Source organism: Erpetoichthys calabaricus, chromosome 11 (genome assembly GCF_900747795.2).
Source record: "Erpetoichthys calabaricus chromosome 11, fErpCal1.3, whole genome shotgun sequence".
In the NCBI taxonomy this organism is placed as follows: domain Eukaryota; kingdom Metazoa; phylum Chordata; class Cladistia; order Polypteriformes; family Polypteridae; genus Erpetoichthys; species Erpetoichthys calabaricus.
The window spans coordinates 75,100,225-75,117,593 of NC_041404.2; the positions used below are offsets into that span (position 1 = coordinate 75,100,225).

Below are 17,369 nucleotides of genomic sequence, written 5' to 3' on the forward strand. Positions count from 1 at the left end.
TTCTTTAATAAAATGTAACTGAAATTTAATTTACTCTGAGATATCCTTCCTTTCAGAATATGAAAAATGGCCATTGTAGCTCTTTGATGGTCTCTCAGTTGGTAGTCTGTCTGCTTAGTGGCCTTTATTTCATTAGCAGTGCAACACCCTGAAGATTAGTATAATTAGTTTACCATTTCATTATTTTTTTTATTGTCCTCTGTGCTGTATGATCTAAGGGCCCCAGGCAGTGGTAGGTGTTCCACAGTGCTTTTGTGGGTTCAGGAGCTTCCTGAAAAGAACAGTGACATTTTTACTTTTGATCTGTGTTCATGGCAGGCAGTGCAGACCAGTAGTTAATGAGCTGGACCACATATTTCCAGGTTATCAGTTACATTCAGTTAGCTTGCTGAGCAGCTCACAAATGGTTACAGAGGACTGGTATGTCTGAAATTAATGCTGTAACAATCATTAAAAATGTTTTCTGACAAGACAAAATGACCAAGCAGGCAACTGTACTTGGATCTCCTGAGCTATAAGGCAGCAGTAATAACCACTGTGCCACCATATCTATGAAATGTATAAATAGATGTAAATATATGTGCTATGTATATGGTGGACATCAAAAGGCTTTACAGTTTAAATTTTATTTGTTCCAGATATAGGCTGAAATTGAGACAAATCATGTTTGACCTTTCTTCACTTTTAATAAAATCTTGTAAACAAACACTGAATCCAGTGGATTACTTTTTTTTTTTTTTTTTTTTGGTAAAACTAAAAAAAGAATTTACAACAGTATTATCACCTCATCATGTTAGATGGCAACTGGAGTCCAAAATTTAAATGTTAATTTTTTAGACTTTTGAGTACAATCCATCCATCCATTATTCAACCCACTATATCCTAAATAAAGGGTCACGGGGGTCTTCTGGAGCCAATCCCAGAGGGCGCAAGGCAGGAAACAGCCCACCGCAGGGCACACACATCCACACACCAAGCACACACTAGGGACAATGTAGAATCGTCGAGCCACCTAATCTGCATGTTTTTGGACTGTGGGGGGGAAACCGGAGTACCCGGAGGAAAGCCACCCAGACACAGGGAGAACATGCAAACTCCATGCAGGGAGGACCCGGGAAGTGAACCCCCTGAGTAAAATCTTTAACCATTTAAGCAGTCATTAATTTAACTGCCAGAAAGAGATATTTTGGCATTACTATCTTGACCTCATCCACTGATTGTGCTAAATCTAGCCAAATAATCAAATCAGGCAAAGGATAAGAAACAACTATTAATTGGGGAGTCACCAGTTAAACTACCAAGTACATGTTTGATAATGTGGGAGGAGTCGAGAATACCTGGGGATAACCTATAAACTGTATACATTAAAGTGACTGGGTCCAGGAGCAGTAAGGTAGAAACAGTAACTATTGTACCACCATGCTATCACATTTTCAGAAATCAGCAATGGTAATTGTAAATGAAATTCAGCTAGATCTTACCTCTGCCTTCAACAAAGCCAACCAGAGAGTCAGTGATCCTCCTTGCAACACTCTTTGACCTTGGCATCAGTGGGATGTCCCTCTCGTGGTCTGAACCCTACATCTTGCCTGAATACACAGTAGAATCTGCACAAGGGGAGATGTGAAGAGTATACTAAGCAAGCATGAGGCTGTCCTAAGGATCAGTGTTGGGTCCCCTCCTCTTCTCTCTTTACACCTCCTCACTAGGCCCTATTATCATATCACATGATATTTCTTATCAGTGCTATATCAATGATATGCTGTTGTACCTGTCATTCCCTCCAGAGGACCATACTATATCAGCTAGAATCTCTGCATGCCTCACTAATATCATAACCTGGATGAAGAACACCATCTCCATCTCAGCCAGGCAAAGATGCACCTTCTTGTTATCCTAGTTTGTCCATCTATTCATTACCCCACTTCGGTTCACCTTGGCCCATTATTGCTAACACCCACCAAGTCTATACACAAAATTGGGGTGATGATTTCTGGCCAGCTGTCTTTCAAGTGTTCTGTTGCTATGGTCTCTTGTTCTTGCAGATTCACTCTATATAACATGTTCAAGATCAGTCTATATCTAGCAGAGTATGCAACACAACTTTGGATCCAGTTTGGGTCTTGTTACATCTGGAATACTGCAACTTGCAACTGTTAGGATACTGGCATGTGTCACCAGGACACTGCAGATGATTCAAAATGCAGTTACATATCTAGTGTTCAGCCAGGCGAGGTGGCCACACTTCACTTTTCTTTTTAGATTACTACATTGGCTCCCTGTAGTGGCACATATTAAGTTCATATCCTTGATGCTTGCCTACAGAGTAGTCAATGGGTCAGCACCTATATATTGTGAGGTCCTATGCTCTTTCTTGACCACCCAAGTCTGCTGATGAATGGTGTCCATGTACAGCTCCCAGCTGGTGGAACAAGCAACCCAATTCCATTCAAACTCCTAACTCCATCATTGTATTTAAAAAGTGTTTGAAGACTTTCTTTTTTGTGAATTTCTTTCTAACAGACAGTTGTTAGGTTTTTGTAACCTAGGAATTATACCTAGCTTGAATTTTGTTATGAGCTCTTCACTTATGATGATTAATTTGTTACCTGTCTTGTAACATTTGTTTCCGAAACAGTCTCCCAGACTGATGTTTACTATATTGACAGTTTTTGTAAGTCATTTTGGGTAAAAGCATCTGCTCAGCAAGCAAACGTAAATGCACTACTTTGCTGTAAAATTGTTTGATTTGAGAAGTACGCTGTGCATTTCATTTAATTGATTTCTAAACTTAAAGCTGTGATTATTTGCCCTGTCTGAAATCTCTATTGGCAGTTACTATCCCTGTTTTAGATATGCACTGGTTCTCCACAGCCTTTAAATTGAACTGAACACAGTTAGTAAATAGGTCAATTGACTGTTTTGTACATCAGCTGTGAACATCAGTTCTGGTTGACTACTAGGCGCTAGCTGATAACTGTAGTATGAACCTTGTTTTTTTTTAAATATGTGTTGAAATTTTGGATAAAGGTGGAAGCTTAAATTTTAATTTTGGATCAGACCTCTCAAAGTGTTTTAAAAGTGATGGTCATAGAATTGACAAGTGGTGAATTACGGTTTAATGTTGTGCAGTTCATGTTACAGTATACTATTACTTATGCAGATCTGTGTATTTTTGTCTTAATCTACCTTCTTTTAATAATAGTGTCCTAATAGTTAGGCAGTACAGAGTTTTCTGTGCTGCTGCCTTTGCTCATGTGTTTGCAATTACAAACTTTGGAATGCTGATGAAACTGCAGTCTTCTCATGCAGGAGCTTTTGTTTTCAATGTTCACGTAGTGCATGTACTGTAAAAGCTGGTATTCTTGGTCCTGTTATGATTTTCTACAGCTTTTAGGGTACTTACTAGTACAAGGCAGAATTTCTATCAGGAAACTAATAAAATCTGCTTTCCATAATTATATTAAATGAGGGTTCAGAAGTGTTCGAAGGTTGTAAAAGCAGAGATTTTTTTCAGACAGTGCGGCCTAATGCTGAATTTTAAAAAGATATTCCTGGTGCACCATCTCACCCTGAGCAAGTCCATCATGAAATTCACTGCAGCATAAACAGATTGATATAGTGTCTGGTTTTCAATAACCACAAAGTTTCTGGTAAATGCCTTGCTGGTTCAAGTCTAGTTTTATGAGGATGCCACACAACAAAGTTGACAGTATGTTATTCTCACGCTGGCTACCAAATCTTGCATTTGCCTCAACTGACTCCATGCTTTTTGGTGCTCTCAGAGCCGTCAGGCTAAGATGTTAGAATGGCCTAGAGAAATTCAAATACTGTTTGTGCAGGAGAAAAGCTTTTATAATTTGTGTGCCTTTGAGCCACAAGCACGTGTGATACCATCTCTCCACATACCAGCACATTATGTTGAGAGATCTCATGACAACATAGGAATTTGTTCATATTTTTGTCAGACTCTTGCAGTCAAGCTCATATTTTATTCATAAACAGATTCAGAAGTTGAATTAATTTTTTTTACAAGGCAGGTTGGTGAGGGGTTGGAGTCTTTTTACTAACATGTTGCACAATGCAGGGACCAACCTTGGATGGGGGATAGGAATCAGTCTAGCACAGGGTTTACTCACAGAAATGTTTAATTATACTGAGCAAATTTAGAATGCCTGTACGAATACTTTCCAAGGTATGGACGAGAGTAGCCCTAATCTCTGGCCCTGTCTTTATCCTAGTTCCATTCTGTCATAATACTGTACAATAAACATTCTAATTGTCGGAGATGTCCAACTTGATGAGCAGTTGCTGATCTCATCGTCTAAGTACATCATATTACATAACTACCAGTTGCAGGGTATATCAAATTAGACAACTGCATAACAAGTTTCCAGCATAGTTTCACATTTAGAAAGTATCATTTACATGACTACCAATTGCATGGTATGTCAAATTAGACAACTGTGTAACTACTTTCCAGCACAGTTTTACATTTACAAAGTATCGTAAGCTTTCCCCTTTTTCTGACAGACAGTAACATACTGCACAATGTAACTGGTGCCTATTTGAAGGCTTTGCAGGTACAGCATGTTCAGCCACGATCTCTGCCCTTTTTTGTTTTTCCATTCTGTCATGGAACGTAAAAAATGCAACATCAGATGTGTCTCTCTTCTATTTGTCAGGTTTAAAACACTGCCATTTCTTATCCATGTAGCTGCAATATAAGGATTGCACCTCCAGGTAGGCACTCGGTATACTATTTGTGAATTTCCCATTGGGATTAATAAAGTATCTATCTATCCATCCATCTATCCATCTATCTATCTATTACTAAGCTTTCATACATACACAAATCCATACATACGACTTGAAACAAAATCAAACCTGTTTGATTTTGTCAATGCGAGTCGCAGACTGGTTGGGTTGAGGCGCTTGGTATGCCAAACTACACGCCTGTTGATTATAACAGCATGCAGTAACTCCCTCTGATTCATTAATATTATGTAAATGAAGTCTGATTGAACATTGAAAATCATATGAAAAGTTATGTAATATGACATTGATTTAAACTGTATGTGTCTGGACAGTTTGGGAAAACTCTGGAGAATGTGCAAACTCTGCATTCCAGGGGTCTCCTTTATGAAACATTTTAAGGGATTGAGTGTGAAAATATGCAAATGACAAAAAACAAGAAAATTTGCATGACAAAAAAACAGATTTTAAAACTTGCCTTTTGCACGTTTCCATGGAATTTACCTTTATAAAACCTTATAAATGTATGTATGTATGTATGTATGTATGTATGTGAACATGCCTCAATTCCCCCCACCCCCCCCCCCCTCCCGGTTACTGCTCTGCAGCAACCATACATAGATTATGTCAATCAACCATATATACAGTGCATCCAGAAAGTATTCACAGCGCATCACTTTTTCCACCTTTTGTTATGTTACAGCCTTATTGCAAAATGGATTAAATTCATTTTTTCCTCAGAATTCTACACACAACACCCCATAATGACAACATGAAAGAAGTTTACTTGAGGTTTTTGCAAATTTATTAAAAATAAAAAAACTGAGAAATCCCATGTACAGAAGTATTCACAGCCTTTGCTCAATACTTTGTCGATGCACCTTTGGCAGCAATTACAGCCTCAAGTCTTGTTGAATATGATGCCACAAGCTTGGCACACCTATCCTTGGCCAGTTTCGCCCATTCCTCTTTGTAGCACCTCTCAAGCTCCATCAGGTTGGATGGGAAGCATCGGTGCACAGCCATTTTAAGATCTCTCCAGAGATGTTCAATCGGATTCAAGTCTGGGCTCTGGCTGGGCCACTCAAGGACATTCACAGAGTTGTCCTGAAGCCACTCCTTTGATATCTTGGCTGTGTGCTTAGGGTCGTTGTCCTGCTGAAAGATGAACCGTCGCCCCAGTCTGAGGTCAAGAGCGCTCTGGAGCAGGTTTTCATCCAGGATGTCTCTGTACATTGCTGCAGTCATCTTTCCCTTTATCGTGACTAGTCTCCCAGTTCCTGCCGCTGAAAAACATCCCCACAGCATGATGCTACCACCACCATGCTTCACTGTAGGGATGGTGCCAGATTTTCTCCAAACGTGACGCCTGGCATTCACACCAGAGAGTTCAATCTTTGTCTCATCAGACCAGAGAATTTCTCATGGTCTGAGAGTCCTTCAGGTGCCTTTTGGCAAACACCAGGCGGGCTGCCATGTGCCTTTTACTAAGGAGTGGCTTCCGTTTGGCCACTCTACTATACAGGCCTGATTGGTGGATTGCTGCAGAGATGGTTGTCCTTCTGGAAGGTTCTCCTCTCTCCACAGAGGACCTCTGGAGCTCTGACAGAGTGACCATCGGGTTCTTGGTCACCTCCCTAACTAAGGCCCTTCTCCCCCGATTGCTCAGTTTAGATGGCCGGCCAGCTCTAGGAAGAGTCCTGGTGGTTTTGAACTTCTTCCACTTACGGATGATGGAGGCCACTGTGCTCATTGGGACCTTCAAAGCAGCAGAAATTTTTCTGTAACCTTCCCCAGATATGTGCCTCGAGACAATCCTGTCTCAGAGGTCTAGAGACAATTCCTTTGACTTCATGCTTGGTTTGTGCTCTGACATGAACTGTCAACTGTGGGACCTTATATAGACAGGTGTGTGCCTTTCCAAATCATGTCCAGTCAACTGAATTTACCACAGGTGGACTTCAATTAAGCTGCAGAAACATCTCAAGGATTATCAGGGGAAACAGGATGCACCTGAGCTCAATTTCGAGCTTCACGGCAAAGGCTGTGAATACTTATGTACATGTGCTTTCTCAATTTTTTTATTTTTAATAAATTTGCAAAAACCTCAAGTAAACTTTTTTCACGTTGTCCTTACGGGGTGTTGTGTGCAGAATTCTGAGGAAAAAAATGAATTTAATCCATTTTGGAATAAGGCTGTAACATAACAAAATGTGGAAAAAGTGATGCGCTGAGTACTTTCCGGATGCACTGTATATATGCAATCACAATGCTGCAGACTTTCATTGACTGGTAGAACAGCCTCCATTCTGATGCATCAAGACCCCCACCACCTGCATTCAAAAGTACTATGCTGTGCAACTGACAGCAAGTCTGCTCTGCACTCTGGGGGTCAAGGAATTGCTAAAGGTGCCAACATCTGAGTGGGCAGCTGCTATTGCCTGGCACATGTAATTAAGTGATTGCAGTTACAATGAATAGTACAGGCTATATGTAAAAATGGAGGGTTCAGCCAGTTAGTTACCTTACCAAAAACCTAGCCACCAAGTACAGTACCATCACGTCTATCAAAACTACTTTGCCTCAAAATAAATCAATCACAGGTTGACCTAGTCCATTGAGCCATGACATTTGTTAGTCTCATCTTGGCATAACAGATGACTTGTGCATTAATGGAATGTAACTGCTTATGATTAGAAAAAGCAGCTTCATTCTCTCCAGATGACTTTTCTGCAATACAAGTGCAGTAAAGTGCCCCAATTACACTGGGTGAACCAGACACAGATGCAGATTGCTTTTCTATGTTGCCAAAAGCATGTTGTTTTTTATATATATATATATATATATATATATATATATATATATACACCCATGCCATATGAAAACTGGACATACTGCCTCACCGGTATATTAATGGCTTCCAGAACTGTAGGCATGATGGACTGAAGCTTAGCTGAGATATATTTGACCAGTCGACCCAGTCCCCTGAGAAATGAAAACAAGTGGCCAATATAAATTGATCCAAAACCAAAAAATTTCTTTGGTGCAAATATTCAGCATTCTCTCTTAAAAGGGAAGTAAAATATAGTGTACATCATAATGATCACTTTTGAAGTTTAATATGGTTTTCACTTTAATGTACATTCTAATAACAGCTCAGTATTAAGAATTGTTATATGTGTGAGTCATCATTAGGCTGGTTTGGCTACATTTTCCTGCGAGAAGTTGTGAGACAGCAGTGCTAAATATTACACCACTGCGCTGCCCTATTTTTTAAAAACTGGCCACTAAAATTACTATATAACAAAGAATAAAAGAGAGCATTTAGATTGTTTTTATATTGTTTTAAGTGCAGAATTTCTGAAAGCATGATACTGAGCTTTGTTTTACATTTTTATCTCAGTATTACTAATGTTTAGGTTTTTTTCCTTGTAAATATTTGAAACTGTGCTTACTGAATCCTCATTCCTGCACATTGGTGATTCTGAACAATTATGAATAACGTCTTGCCAGCTTCACTAGCTGGGATGTACAAAACAATACCTTGATGAGTATCACTGGGAAAATATGCTGATGCCCAGTGTACTTATTTATTTATCTTTCCACGGTTTTGGAACCTTGAATAAGAGAATGCTGTAATCATACAACTAGTTTATAATGCAATAAATCACTCTTTTCTAGGTCATTGAATTCAGTGTTTCGAAGCATGAATATACTGAAAGTTTTCTGGTTAATGATTTATATGTTAACATGTATCGGCTTGATTTCTGAGGTCTGCAGGCTGATCTTCTTCAAAAAAAAATTAAAGTGAAAGGGAGAGTGCAAAAACAAGCTAGTTGTAGAGCAATCAGACTGGACAGATGTATATTTTAGGCATAAAAAAGCCTGGGGTTGACCAGACAAAAGGCCATTGTGACACACTGTTGACTGACAGCAGTTGGGGGGGTTGTGGTGAGCACTGGCTTTGTTTTGGAAGACTCATTGTCTCGTCTCACAAACACAAGACAATACAAGACTCCAAGATGAGTGGCTGTGCTCTATGAAAAGTACACTGTAGCCTGGTGCACTAATGTTGGCACTCTTGCTGCCAGAAGACAAACTGAATAAAGCTTAGGCTTGAATGCTGATTGGGTAGCTGTTGCCTGTTTCTGACTAGTATGACAGCTATGATAAAGAGGAAATTTGTCTCGGAGGGTCACCCAACTATTTCCTAGTAAAGTTGCAAGTGCAGGGTGTAGAAATTCTCCCTGAGGGCACAAGAAGACTTCCTTACCAACAGACTCCTCTCCACAAAAACACTCTTGCACACACCCTAACTGTGTGTTTAAATATTTACCAATGTGACTAGTTTATGTGTAACTTGGAAGAGTCTGCAGTTTACAGAGGCTCCATAACAAAGAAGCTTAATTTCTATAACATTGTTCATACTATAATGGGAGTGTTGTAGCTCTACACTAATACCTAACTTCATCAGGCACCTGGGTTTGAATTTTTACCAATTTGCGTATTATTCTCAGGTTTGGTAGAATTTTCTCTGGGTGCTCATTAAAATCTACAGTGTGCTGATCTTTCTATAAGTGGATGTTTAGTTCAGATTGTATAATAATAAGTATGAAAACATAGAAGAAACTAATCTGTGTTTTGTATTGGAAAACCTTTATACAGAATCATGTAGGGTGTTAAATTTAATATGTCATTACTAGAATACAGAGTGAGAAAAAAAGAGATGAAACATGAACACTCTCCACTTTGTCACTTACCTGCTTAAATCTATATTGCAACATGCTTTGGCTCTAATCTGACTTGACCCTCTTCAAGCCCAAGGGCATTTTTATACTTAGAGTAACATCCTAGGCAGAAAAAAAAAAGAGTTACAATCCTTACTGGGATTCTAGTGTGAAATAGGCTTAGTCTGCCTCTTTAAAGCTACTCCTCCTAACCTTAGAAAGGTCTAAGACAAAACCATAGGAGAGAGATGAGGAGGGTCTTTGTCAATAATCTGCACTATTTTGCCAGCAGTTTTTAGTCTTACATCCACATTATTTTAATCCCATTATTCAACTACAATAAAATCAAGGGAATTAATAAAAAAGTTGAAGTAAAAGCACCTGGGAGGAGGCAGGCAGTGATTTATTGTAAGCTTGTGGTAAAATTATATAAATAGCTGACAACACCTGGCCAGGGCTTTGGGCAATTCTGGGTATTACGCAAGTCTATCCTAGTCCAGGGTGATCAACAGACTTCACCGTGGTGCTGTTTATCATTTTAAATTTGTCAGCTATCACTACTGTAAGCTGTCATATTTTAAAAGTGGGCCATACACCAGGTGTTGGTAACGAGGTTATGAGATCTCATATTTGCTCCTGCCTTCTCCTGTGTTTTTTTTTTTTTTTTCTTTCTGAGCACAGAAATGTAATTTAGAGCTGAACTGGAGGATGTGGTGATTCATGGCTCAATAGGAATAGTGTTGCCCTTTTCTCTTTTTATTGTGAGATGCAAATTTAATATACAATTTGATAGAAAGAATTAGAGAGTAAGGCTTAGAGTATAAAAAATACAAAAAAAAACCCAGGTTATTAGATTCTCATGCTTTTTAGTGTTAATTGAGTTCCAAGAATTCACCTTAGACCTATCTACCTTCTTTCATAGTAAATTATCACTTTGAGCTTCTATTTTTAATTGAGAAAAAACATCATTTAACTGGTGTTAGGTTCATAGACATTTGTTTCATTTTTTATGTATAATATGCACTCTGTGTTGGGCAATGTTTTAAACCTGAAAATATTTTACCTTTGCCTGCATATCCATGAATTTATTCATCTATTTTATAGACTTCCTCATTCTAATTTTATTAACAAGCCGTTTACACCTGTGGCACTGAACAAAACAATTTACAAATCTTTGATGGGAGCCTTATGTGATGCATCAATTTTCAAACCTGTGTAATACATTTAAAAGTAGATATTTTGGAATATCCATTACTCCTGGTCTTGTGGATTTAATAGCAATGATTACAATAGACCATACTGTATTTCTGTATGTCATAGTAAATAGCCTACCTTGCTTTAACAAAGCATGTTGCTTATTATTGCCTTTTCCCGTTTCTTACAAAGACAAGGCATGTGTCCTTCTGCTCAGTTTTGGTGTGCTAATACTTTTATAATGTGCTGTAAAATGGCTGGAGTCAAAAGGATAGCTGGCCTTAACTCTGTTCAATAACATAATACTCCATTAGTTCACCACAGGGACAGCTTTCTTACCTGCCCACGCACTCACACATACTGTACATTTCTTTGCGGATATGGGATGGAAGCTTAAGTACTTAAAAGAAAACCCAGGCATACACAATGACCATGGTTAGATTCCACACTGGCAACACCTGGATGTGGGATGCAAACCCAGGACACATTAACTACTGTGCCACCATGCCTCCCTTAATTTTGTCCCAGTACCAGCAAAGACGAAGAAGTGATTTGGAAGTGTTCAACCTCAGAAAGTTCATAACCCTGCATAATGGGATATGAACTGACAAAGAGGGGTGTAGTTAAGGATTTTACGCTTAATTATCATCTAAAGGTTTGCACCTCTTGCTCATATAATGGAGCTGTGTGATCCTTGGGAAGCGCACCCTCAGCTGTCCTTATTCTCAAGTGCACTTTGCGGAAACTGGCCACACTCCTTTAGAGCCTTCATGGGTGGAAGGGTAGACAGAACATCGGTTCCTAGCATAAGAATGCCAGCCAACTAAAGTTTAGCAGACATGTCAGCCTTCCAGTGTTCCCTACGCGTGTTTTGTAACAAATCAAAATGTTACTTCATACGTCAATTGACGAGGCCTTCGTTAAATTAAGACTGTCACCGTTAATGGCTTCTTCTCTCGCATCTTCAGCTCATTTTCTGGGTAAGCTCGTAACTTTTCAGAACTGGCCAAGTTGCGCGGAAGCGGCCCACTGAGAGGGGGCGGAGAAGGGGCTCAGCACGTCAGGTTGAGTGCTCCTAAGGAGGGGAGGAAAAGGGGGGGCCGTCACGACGACCCTATTGTCTGCTCCCTTGCGTTTTAGCTTTGGCTCCGCTCCGGAGAGGCTGACCGAGACACCGAGCCGAAGAGTGTTGAGCCGGACCGAGCCATGTACGAAAACGCCGTGGCTCAATGGAGAGGTAGGACCTGCCGTGGGGACGACATGGGCGACAGCGTTAAAGTGAACCGCAGTTCAAAAGTCACGAAGCTTTTCCTACCGGGACGCTGCGACGCCCTCGTGCTGCTGTTTTTGCTAGGCTGGCGTTCTCGAGCGCGCCTCCTGCTGACCCGTGGGGTTGAAGGCGGAGGCTCCTTAAGCGTCCGCTGCAGAGAAGATAAAGCCTGCTGATGGGCGCCTGGTTGCTGGTAACACCAACTTTGCGTAGACAGTGTTGTGCTTGTAAAGTTAGCTGTGTTCGTGTGCACTTCAGTGTTACATGTGTCACACTTACTGAATAAGTGGGCGTTTCCATCATTCCGTGACATGCCACAAGCAGGCACCGTTGAAGGTCTTCGTGTACTTGCAGTTGGCACACACTTGTGTCTCATGTCTTTAGGATTCAGTCCGGGGAGTGCTTCGTGTCGTGATCGTAGGCACATGCATGTTACACACGCTGGGGTGCCGGGGATTTAATGTTCGCGGAGTAGGTGAGCACGAGCTTCACTCTACGTGGTGCCTCATGTGCACTTGCACCTCGTGTCGCCCGTGGTTTTATGTAGAATTGAATGCCATTGCTGCGGGCAAACGTCACGGCTGTTTAGTGTTTGGTGTCTTTACTGGATGCACACAATTAGGCCATGTGGGTAACGTGTGATGTGCTGCAGGCCCACATTTTATTGCTGTTTTCCTGGCTTTTATGTGAATACCTCTTTTAGAAACCTCCTTAAATCATTTGGTGAAATAAATGAGAACAGTGCTGCTTTCAGACCTTATCTAAAGGTTTGATTTTCATTTAAGGAGTACTATTCTGGTAAATGACCTTTTTCTTTATGAAATGTGTAGTTGAGTTTATGTGTAAGTATGCCTCAATGAACTAATAAAATAATCGTGAGAAGACTCAGCAAGTGGACTGTTACGTGGTTTCTGTGGTTCTTAACGTGATGCCAAGACTACAGCAGTTCACGTTCATTCATTGCAGCCGACGCCTTGCTGGTTTAATGAAGATGTGAGCCCCTCATCCCAGAAGAATAGCACTTCATTACTGAGATGATTATTTGGTAGCTGAAAAAGCAGAGCTAAGGGAAAAGCAGCTTCAGGCTGTTCTGCAAAACTGAAATATAAATTGTCCTGTCACTTCTCCGAGCGCTACAGTAGCATGTTTGATATTTTTTCCCTCATTAATAATTCTGTTCAACTCTCACATCAAAGCTGAAAATCTGTATATTATATCTGCAAAATATACTCTTGCCTTCCGCACTATTGCTGAGTTTGCTTCTGCATTATATATTTAATTATGTAAAGTTAATTAAACGCTACTAAATAATAACATGAGTGAAGTTAGATTTGAAGATGTAGAGGTACATGTGTGAAGTTGATAGTTTTTAGAGTACAGTAATTACCTTTCAGCACTTTTTAAATGTAATTTAATTATTTTCACATTAAATATCCATATGCTATACACACTGCTTTTTTTTCTTTCAAACACAGTATTTGTTAAAATGTAAGCATAGACAAGTGGAGTGGTTTTGTCAAGCTTTAAAGACTGAATATACAATCTTGTGGTTTTGTATAGTTTTTTTTTTAATCAAGGCCACTCTGATTTTATATTTAAAATGCTTTGATACCGCTGCACTGCTTACAAATGGGCTTTGAGCATGAATGAATCTGTGGTGTGGTTCAGAGTCACTGGGGGCTTTCATTGTGGCACAATTAATTAGTCTGCCTTTCTTTTGCAAAGATACAAGGGAAGACGTCCCCATCCATTTATTTAAATACACTTTAAAAGGAGAAGTCAAGACAAAGTAAATCTTTTGTTAAGAGTTTTCTTTCTTGTACCCAGTTGTGTTGTTCTTCTGAGGCCATAGGTTTTATCTCAACCAGTCTCCTAATCAGATGATATTTTTCCATTTATTTATTTATTGGTGACTTATAAATAAAAGATGTGTAAGTGTAGTAAAGGTTTCTGCACTTATGTCAATCAAGAATCATTAAACTGTTAGGGTTTTGAAAAGAATTCCCTAAGTGATTGCTTGTGTTTTTTACACAAGGAATAATTATTTTGGTTATTTTTAAATATTTGTGTTTACATTAGGAAGCAAGAGCTTAAAATGCACAGGTGAGTTTGACCCTGAAGTGGCTGCTTCTTGGTTAGCACTCATTGTCACTTTTGTTGAAGCCTGCACTTATTAATTATTATTATTTGGATATGGTTAAGGGAGCAAATGTTTTCAGAAAAAAAAAAATTGAAAAGAAGGAAATAAAGCTAGACGCTAGTGTACAAACGGCTGCAATATAAATGTAATTCTTTCTTAACTTCCAAAAAATGGCTGATTATTAAATTCATCAAAATAAAAATCTTACTCGTGTAACATAAGTAAATATAGTGGTGCCATTATTGTTTTCAGTGATTAAAAAAAATAATATAGGAATGTGACATATAATAACCAAAATATATTAAGTATTTTTAGAAGAATCTGGTGATAAAGATGAAAAGTCACAGATTATATTATTTTAGGGAATGGGGGCGAATGACCCTAGAAGCTTCTTTGGAGTAGATTTTAAGCGCTACATAAAAAAAGGTGAATTACATTTAAAAAGTAAATTAAATCCACTTGAATTGTTTTTGATTCTGTTGTAAAATGAAATATATTGACAAATGTAAAAACTAACTTCCCTGCTTTTTAGCCGTGTTGCACTGTGTTGGCCTATCTTCCATGTTGAATCTGTTATTGCTGGGAGATAGACACATGCAATCGTTTGAGCCTTTTAATGGAAAAAGAAGGTTCAGAAAAGATTTCCTGCCTTTTTTCTTTTCAAATTTCATTTTCAGTTTTATTTTTCTGGAATGCTGTGCGTCATCCATTTATATACCTCCTTGATATTGGCCAAGTGTTTCACTTTTCAATGATAGACCGAAATCTCTTGATTCACCCATTCCCATTCTTCAACAAATTACTGAGCAAGTCTTTTCTTCTGCTGTTCAAAATAACCATGGAGTTCTGTCTTTTCCATGCAGTCTGATTGTGGCTTGAACATAATTTTATTTAAGTTTGAATGTGAATCCTCAAGTCCCTCAAATGTATTCAACTGATGATTATTAGAGGTTTGTATCAAATTATCTTGAATTTCCCAGGTCTGAGTTGAGTAGCTGAAAAGCATTGTTTGACAGTGAAATGCATAACAAAGCACCCATCTGGAACGCTTTCAGGGCTCCATGGACACTGGTGGGTTAAGCATAGCTTAGTGTGATTGATTCTTCAGTCAAAGCAAGTGTGTTTGTCTTGAATAGCTTACTAGCATACTTTTTAAGTTTGTGTGATATACAATAAAAGACCAGGCTCTGTCTTCCTGCGTGCTAAATGTTGTGGATGTTTTTTGGAACACTCAGAACTTTTTTTTTGTCTTTTATTGAGGACAATCATATGATGCTTTTATTTAGTTATTTTTTTTCTTTTATGATAATTATGTGGAAAAGGCAATGGTAAAATATATAGCACTTCTTCTGTGTTCCAGGGAGATGGATTCATTTTCCTTGAGCTTTTCCGAGGACTCCAGTTTTTTTCCACATTCCAGTTATGTGGATGGTTTGACATTATGCTCTGGTTGCTTTAAGAGAGAATAGTGTTCCTTCCAGCAATGGTTTTTACCTGGCATTTGATATTACTGTAATAAGAACTGGATTACTTTCACATTTATATGCGGAAAAATGCTTGAATAAATGGTAATTTTCTGGTTTTGTCATTTAACTCATTCATTAGGAGTCTTTTGAATGTACTGTATTCTGGAATTATGTATTTTTTCACAATGTGTTGTTCTGTCTTTTTAAATGGCGTTTTCTAAGCCACCTGACAGGTGGTGCAGTTGCTCTTTTACAGATAATCTGGACTAAAACAAAAGCTTCTAATCCTGATCATTCTGTAAGTGTAACCACTCATATAATGGATAAAAAATTCATCTTCTAATCTCTACCCTCCGGGAGAATTTAAACATGGGCTTCAAATCAGCCTTATTATTTCCGGCTCTTCGTTCAAAGTCTTTTTCAGTAAAATGTTGCTAAGTTCAGAAGTGGCAGCCGGAGCAGGTGTGGCTGTCCAAGGCCATCTTCAAATTACAAGCCATTGTTGAAAGCCAACAATGTTTAACAAACTAAATAATGGATCTGGTAACTTTTTTTTTTTTTTTTTTTTTTGAAGTGTAAATTTCATGCATAACAAGTACATTTATTCATCTCCTCATCCCACTTATTCAATTGTAGATGTCTCTGGGTGCAAAGCAAGAATCATCCATGAACATGGTGCCAGTACTTCACAAGACACAATCAAAAACACTCCTACACTCACTTATATCAAGACCGCGTGTAGTTGGAAACTAGCCTATCCAGCTTACCTTTGTTTAATAACGGATAAATTGGAATACTCGGAGAAAACTGAAACAAAGTATTTTATGTATTCTATGTAGTCCAGTAGTGTTGATTGTTTTTCAAAGTGATTATGCTTTGTTCGACTGAACATTTTCCTGGAAATTTGCCTCAGTTCTGCTTAGGTAAGCATTTTTTTCCTAGCACCCAATGATGTTTTGTGAGGCCAGTGTGATATGGCAGAGCTGTAGCAGCTATACAAAGAACTTCCACACAGGCCCGCTGTACTATATTTTCCAGTTTTTAAGTAAACTTGTTTCACGAAGGAGCACCCCCCCCCCCCCCCCCCCCCCCCCCCATTGCTCTTCTAATCACTCTCGTTTAAGCAGATGAAACCCGCCAACTCCCCACGATACCGATCACACTCGTTTAAACGAGGCATTTTTTGCCTTGGCTGCTAGTGGGTCATTAATGAATTTAAAAAAGAAAAACTGGGTCATGGGACCATAAATGTTGAGAAAAATGACCATAGCTGACCATAATGAGAATATTATTGTACTGCCACCATATCAATAACTCTGAGCTGCCAGTACAGTACTGCATGGCTAATTTGCATTCATAATTTCAAACCAAGCCTTAACAAATCCCACCAGTCAGTATGAAACTCCATTAAATATAAATAATAACAAAAGATTCCTTTCTTCTTGATGGAAGGAAAAAAAAAACTGCAAAGATACATGGGAGGTTGTGCACTGAGCCACTGCATCTTCAAACAATAGAAAGAGCCAGTGTCCCTATACTGCAGCTTTGTGGCATTGTTTACTGTACTGTGTGCTCCAAAACTGCAACTCTGAGCACAATGATCTATATTTTATTTACTTATTACTAGTTTGTGGTTGTTGTCTGTGTATAATTCATTGTAAAGTCGATGATGGCAAAGAGCTGTATATACTATCATATATCTGTCCTCAAATAAACCTTGCACCAGATGGTGTAGGATGTTTAACATGCACATAAATGCCTAATAGCACACCTTCCTCAAAATATTTAACACAGAGTTGCTGGTAATGTGTGCTTGT

General features: G+C 38.9%; 1 protein-coding gene across 3 annotated transcripts in view; it reads left to right on the top strand.

The window, feature by feature from the left end:
- Positions 1-17,369, top strand: part of prickle3 (prickle homolog 3) — a 296,269-nt gene that overhangs the window by 17,192 nt on the left and 261,708 nt on the right. The window contains exon 1 of one of the 3 annotated variants that reach the window (XM_028813367.2): positions 11,678-11,913. The exons of the other annotated variants lie outside the window; for them this stretch is intronic. Within the exon in view, the coding sequence (XP_028669200.2) occupies positions 11,906-11,913 (8 nt within the window). The 5' untranslated portion in view covers positions 11,678-11,905. Of the gene's footprint in view, positions 1-11,677; positions 11,914-17,369 lie in introns of those variants that run through there. 3 annotated transcript variants of the gene reach the window in all.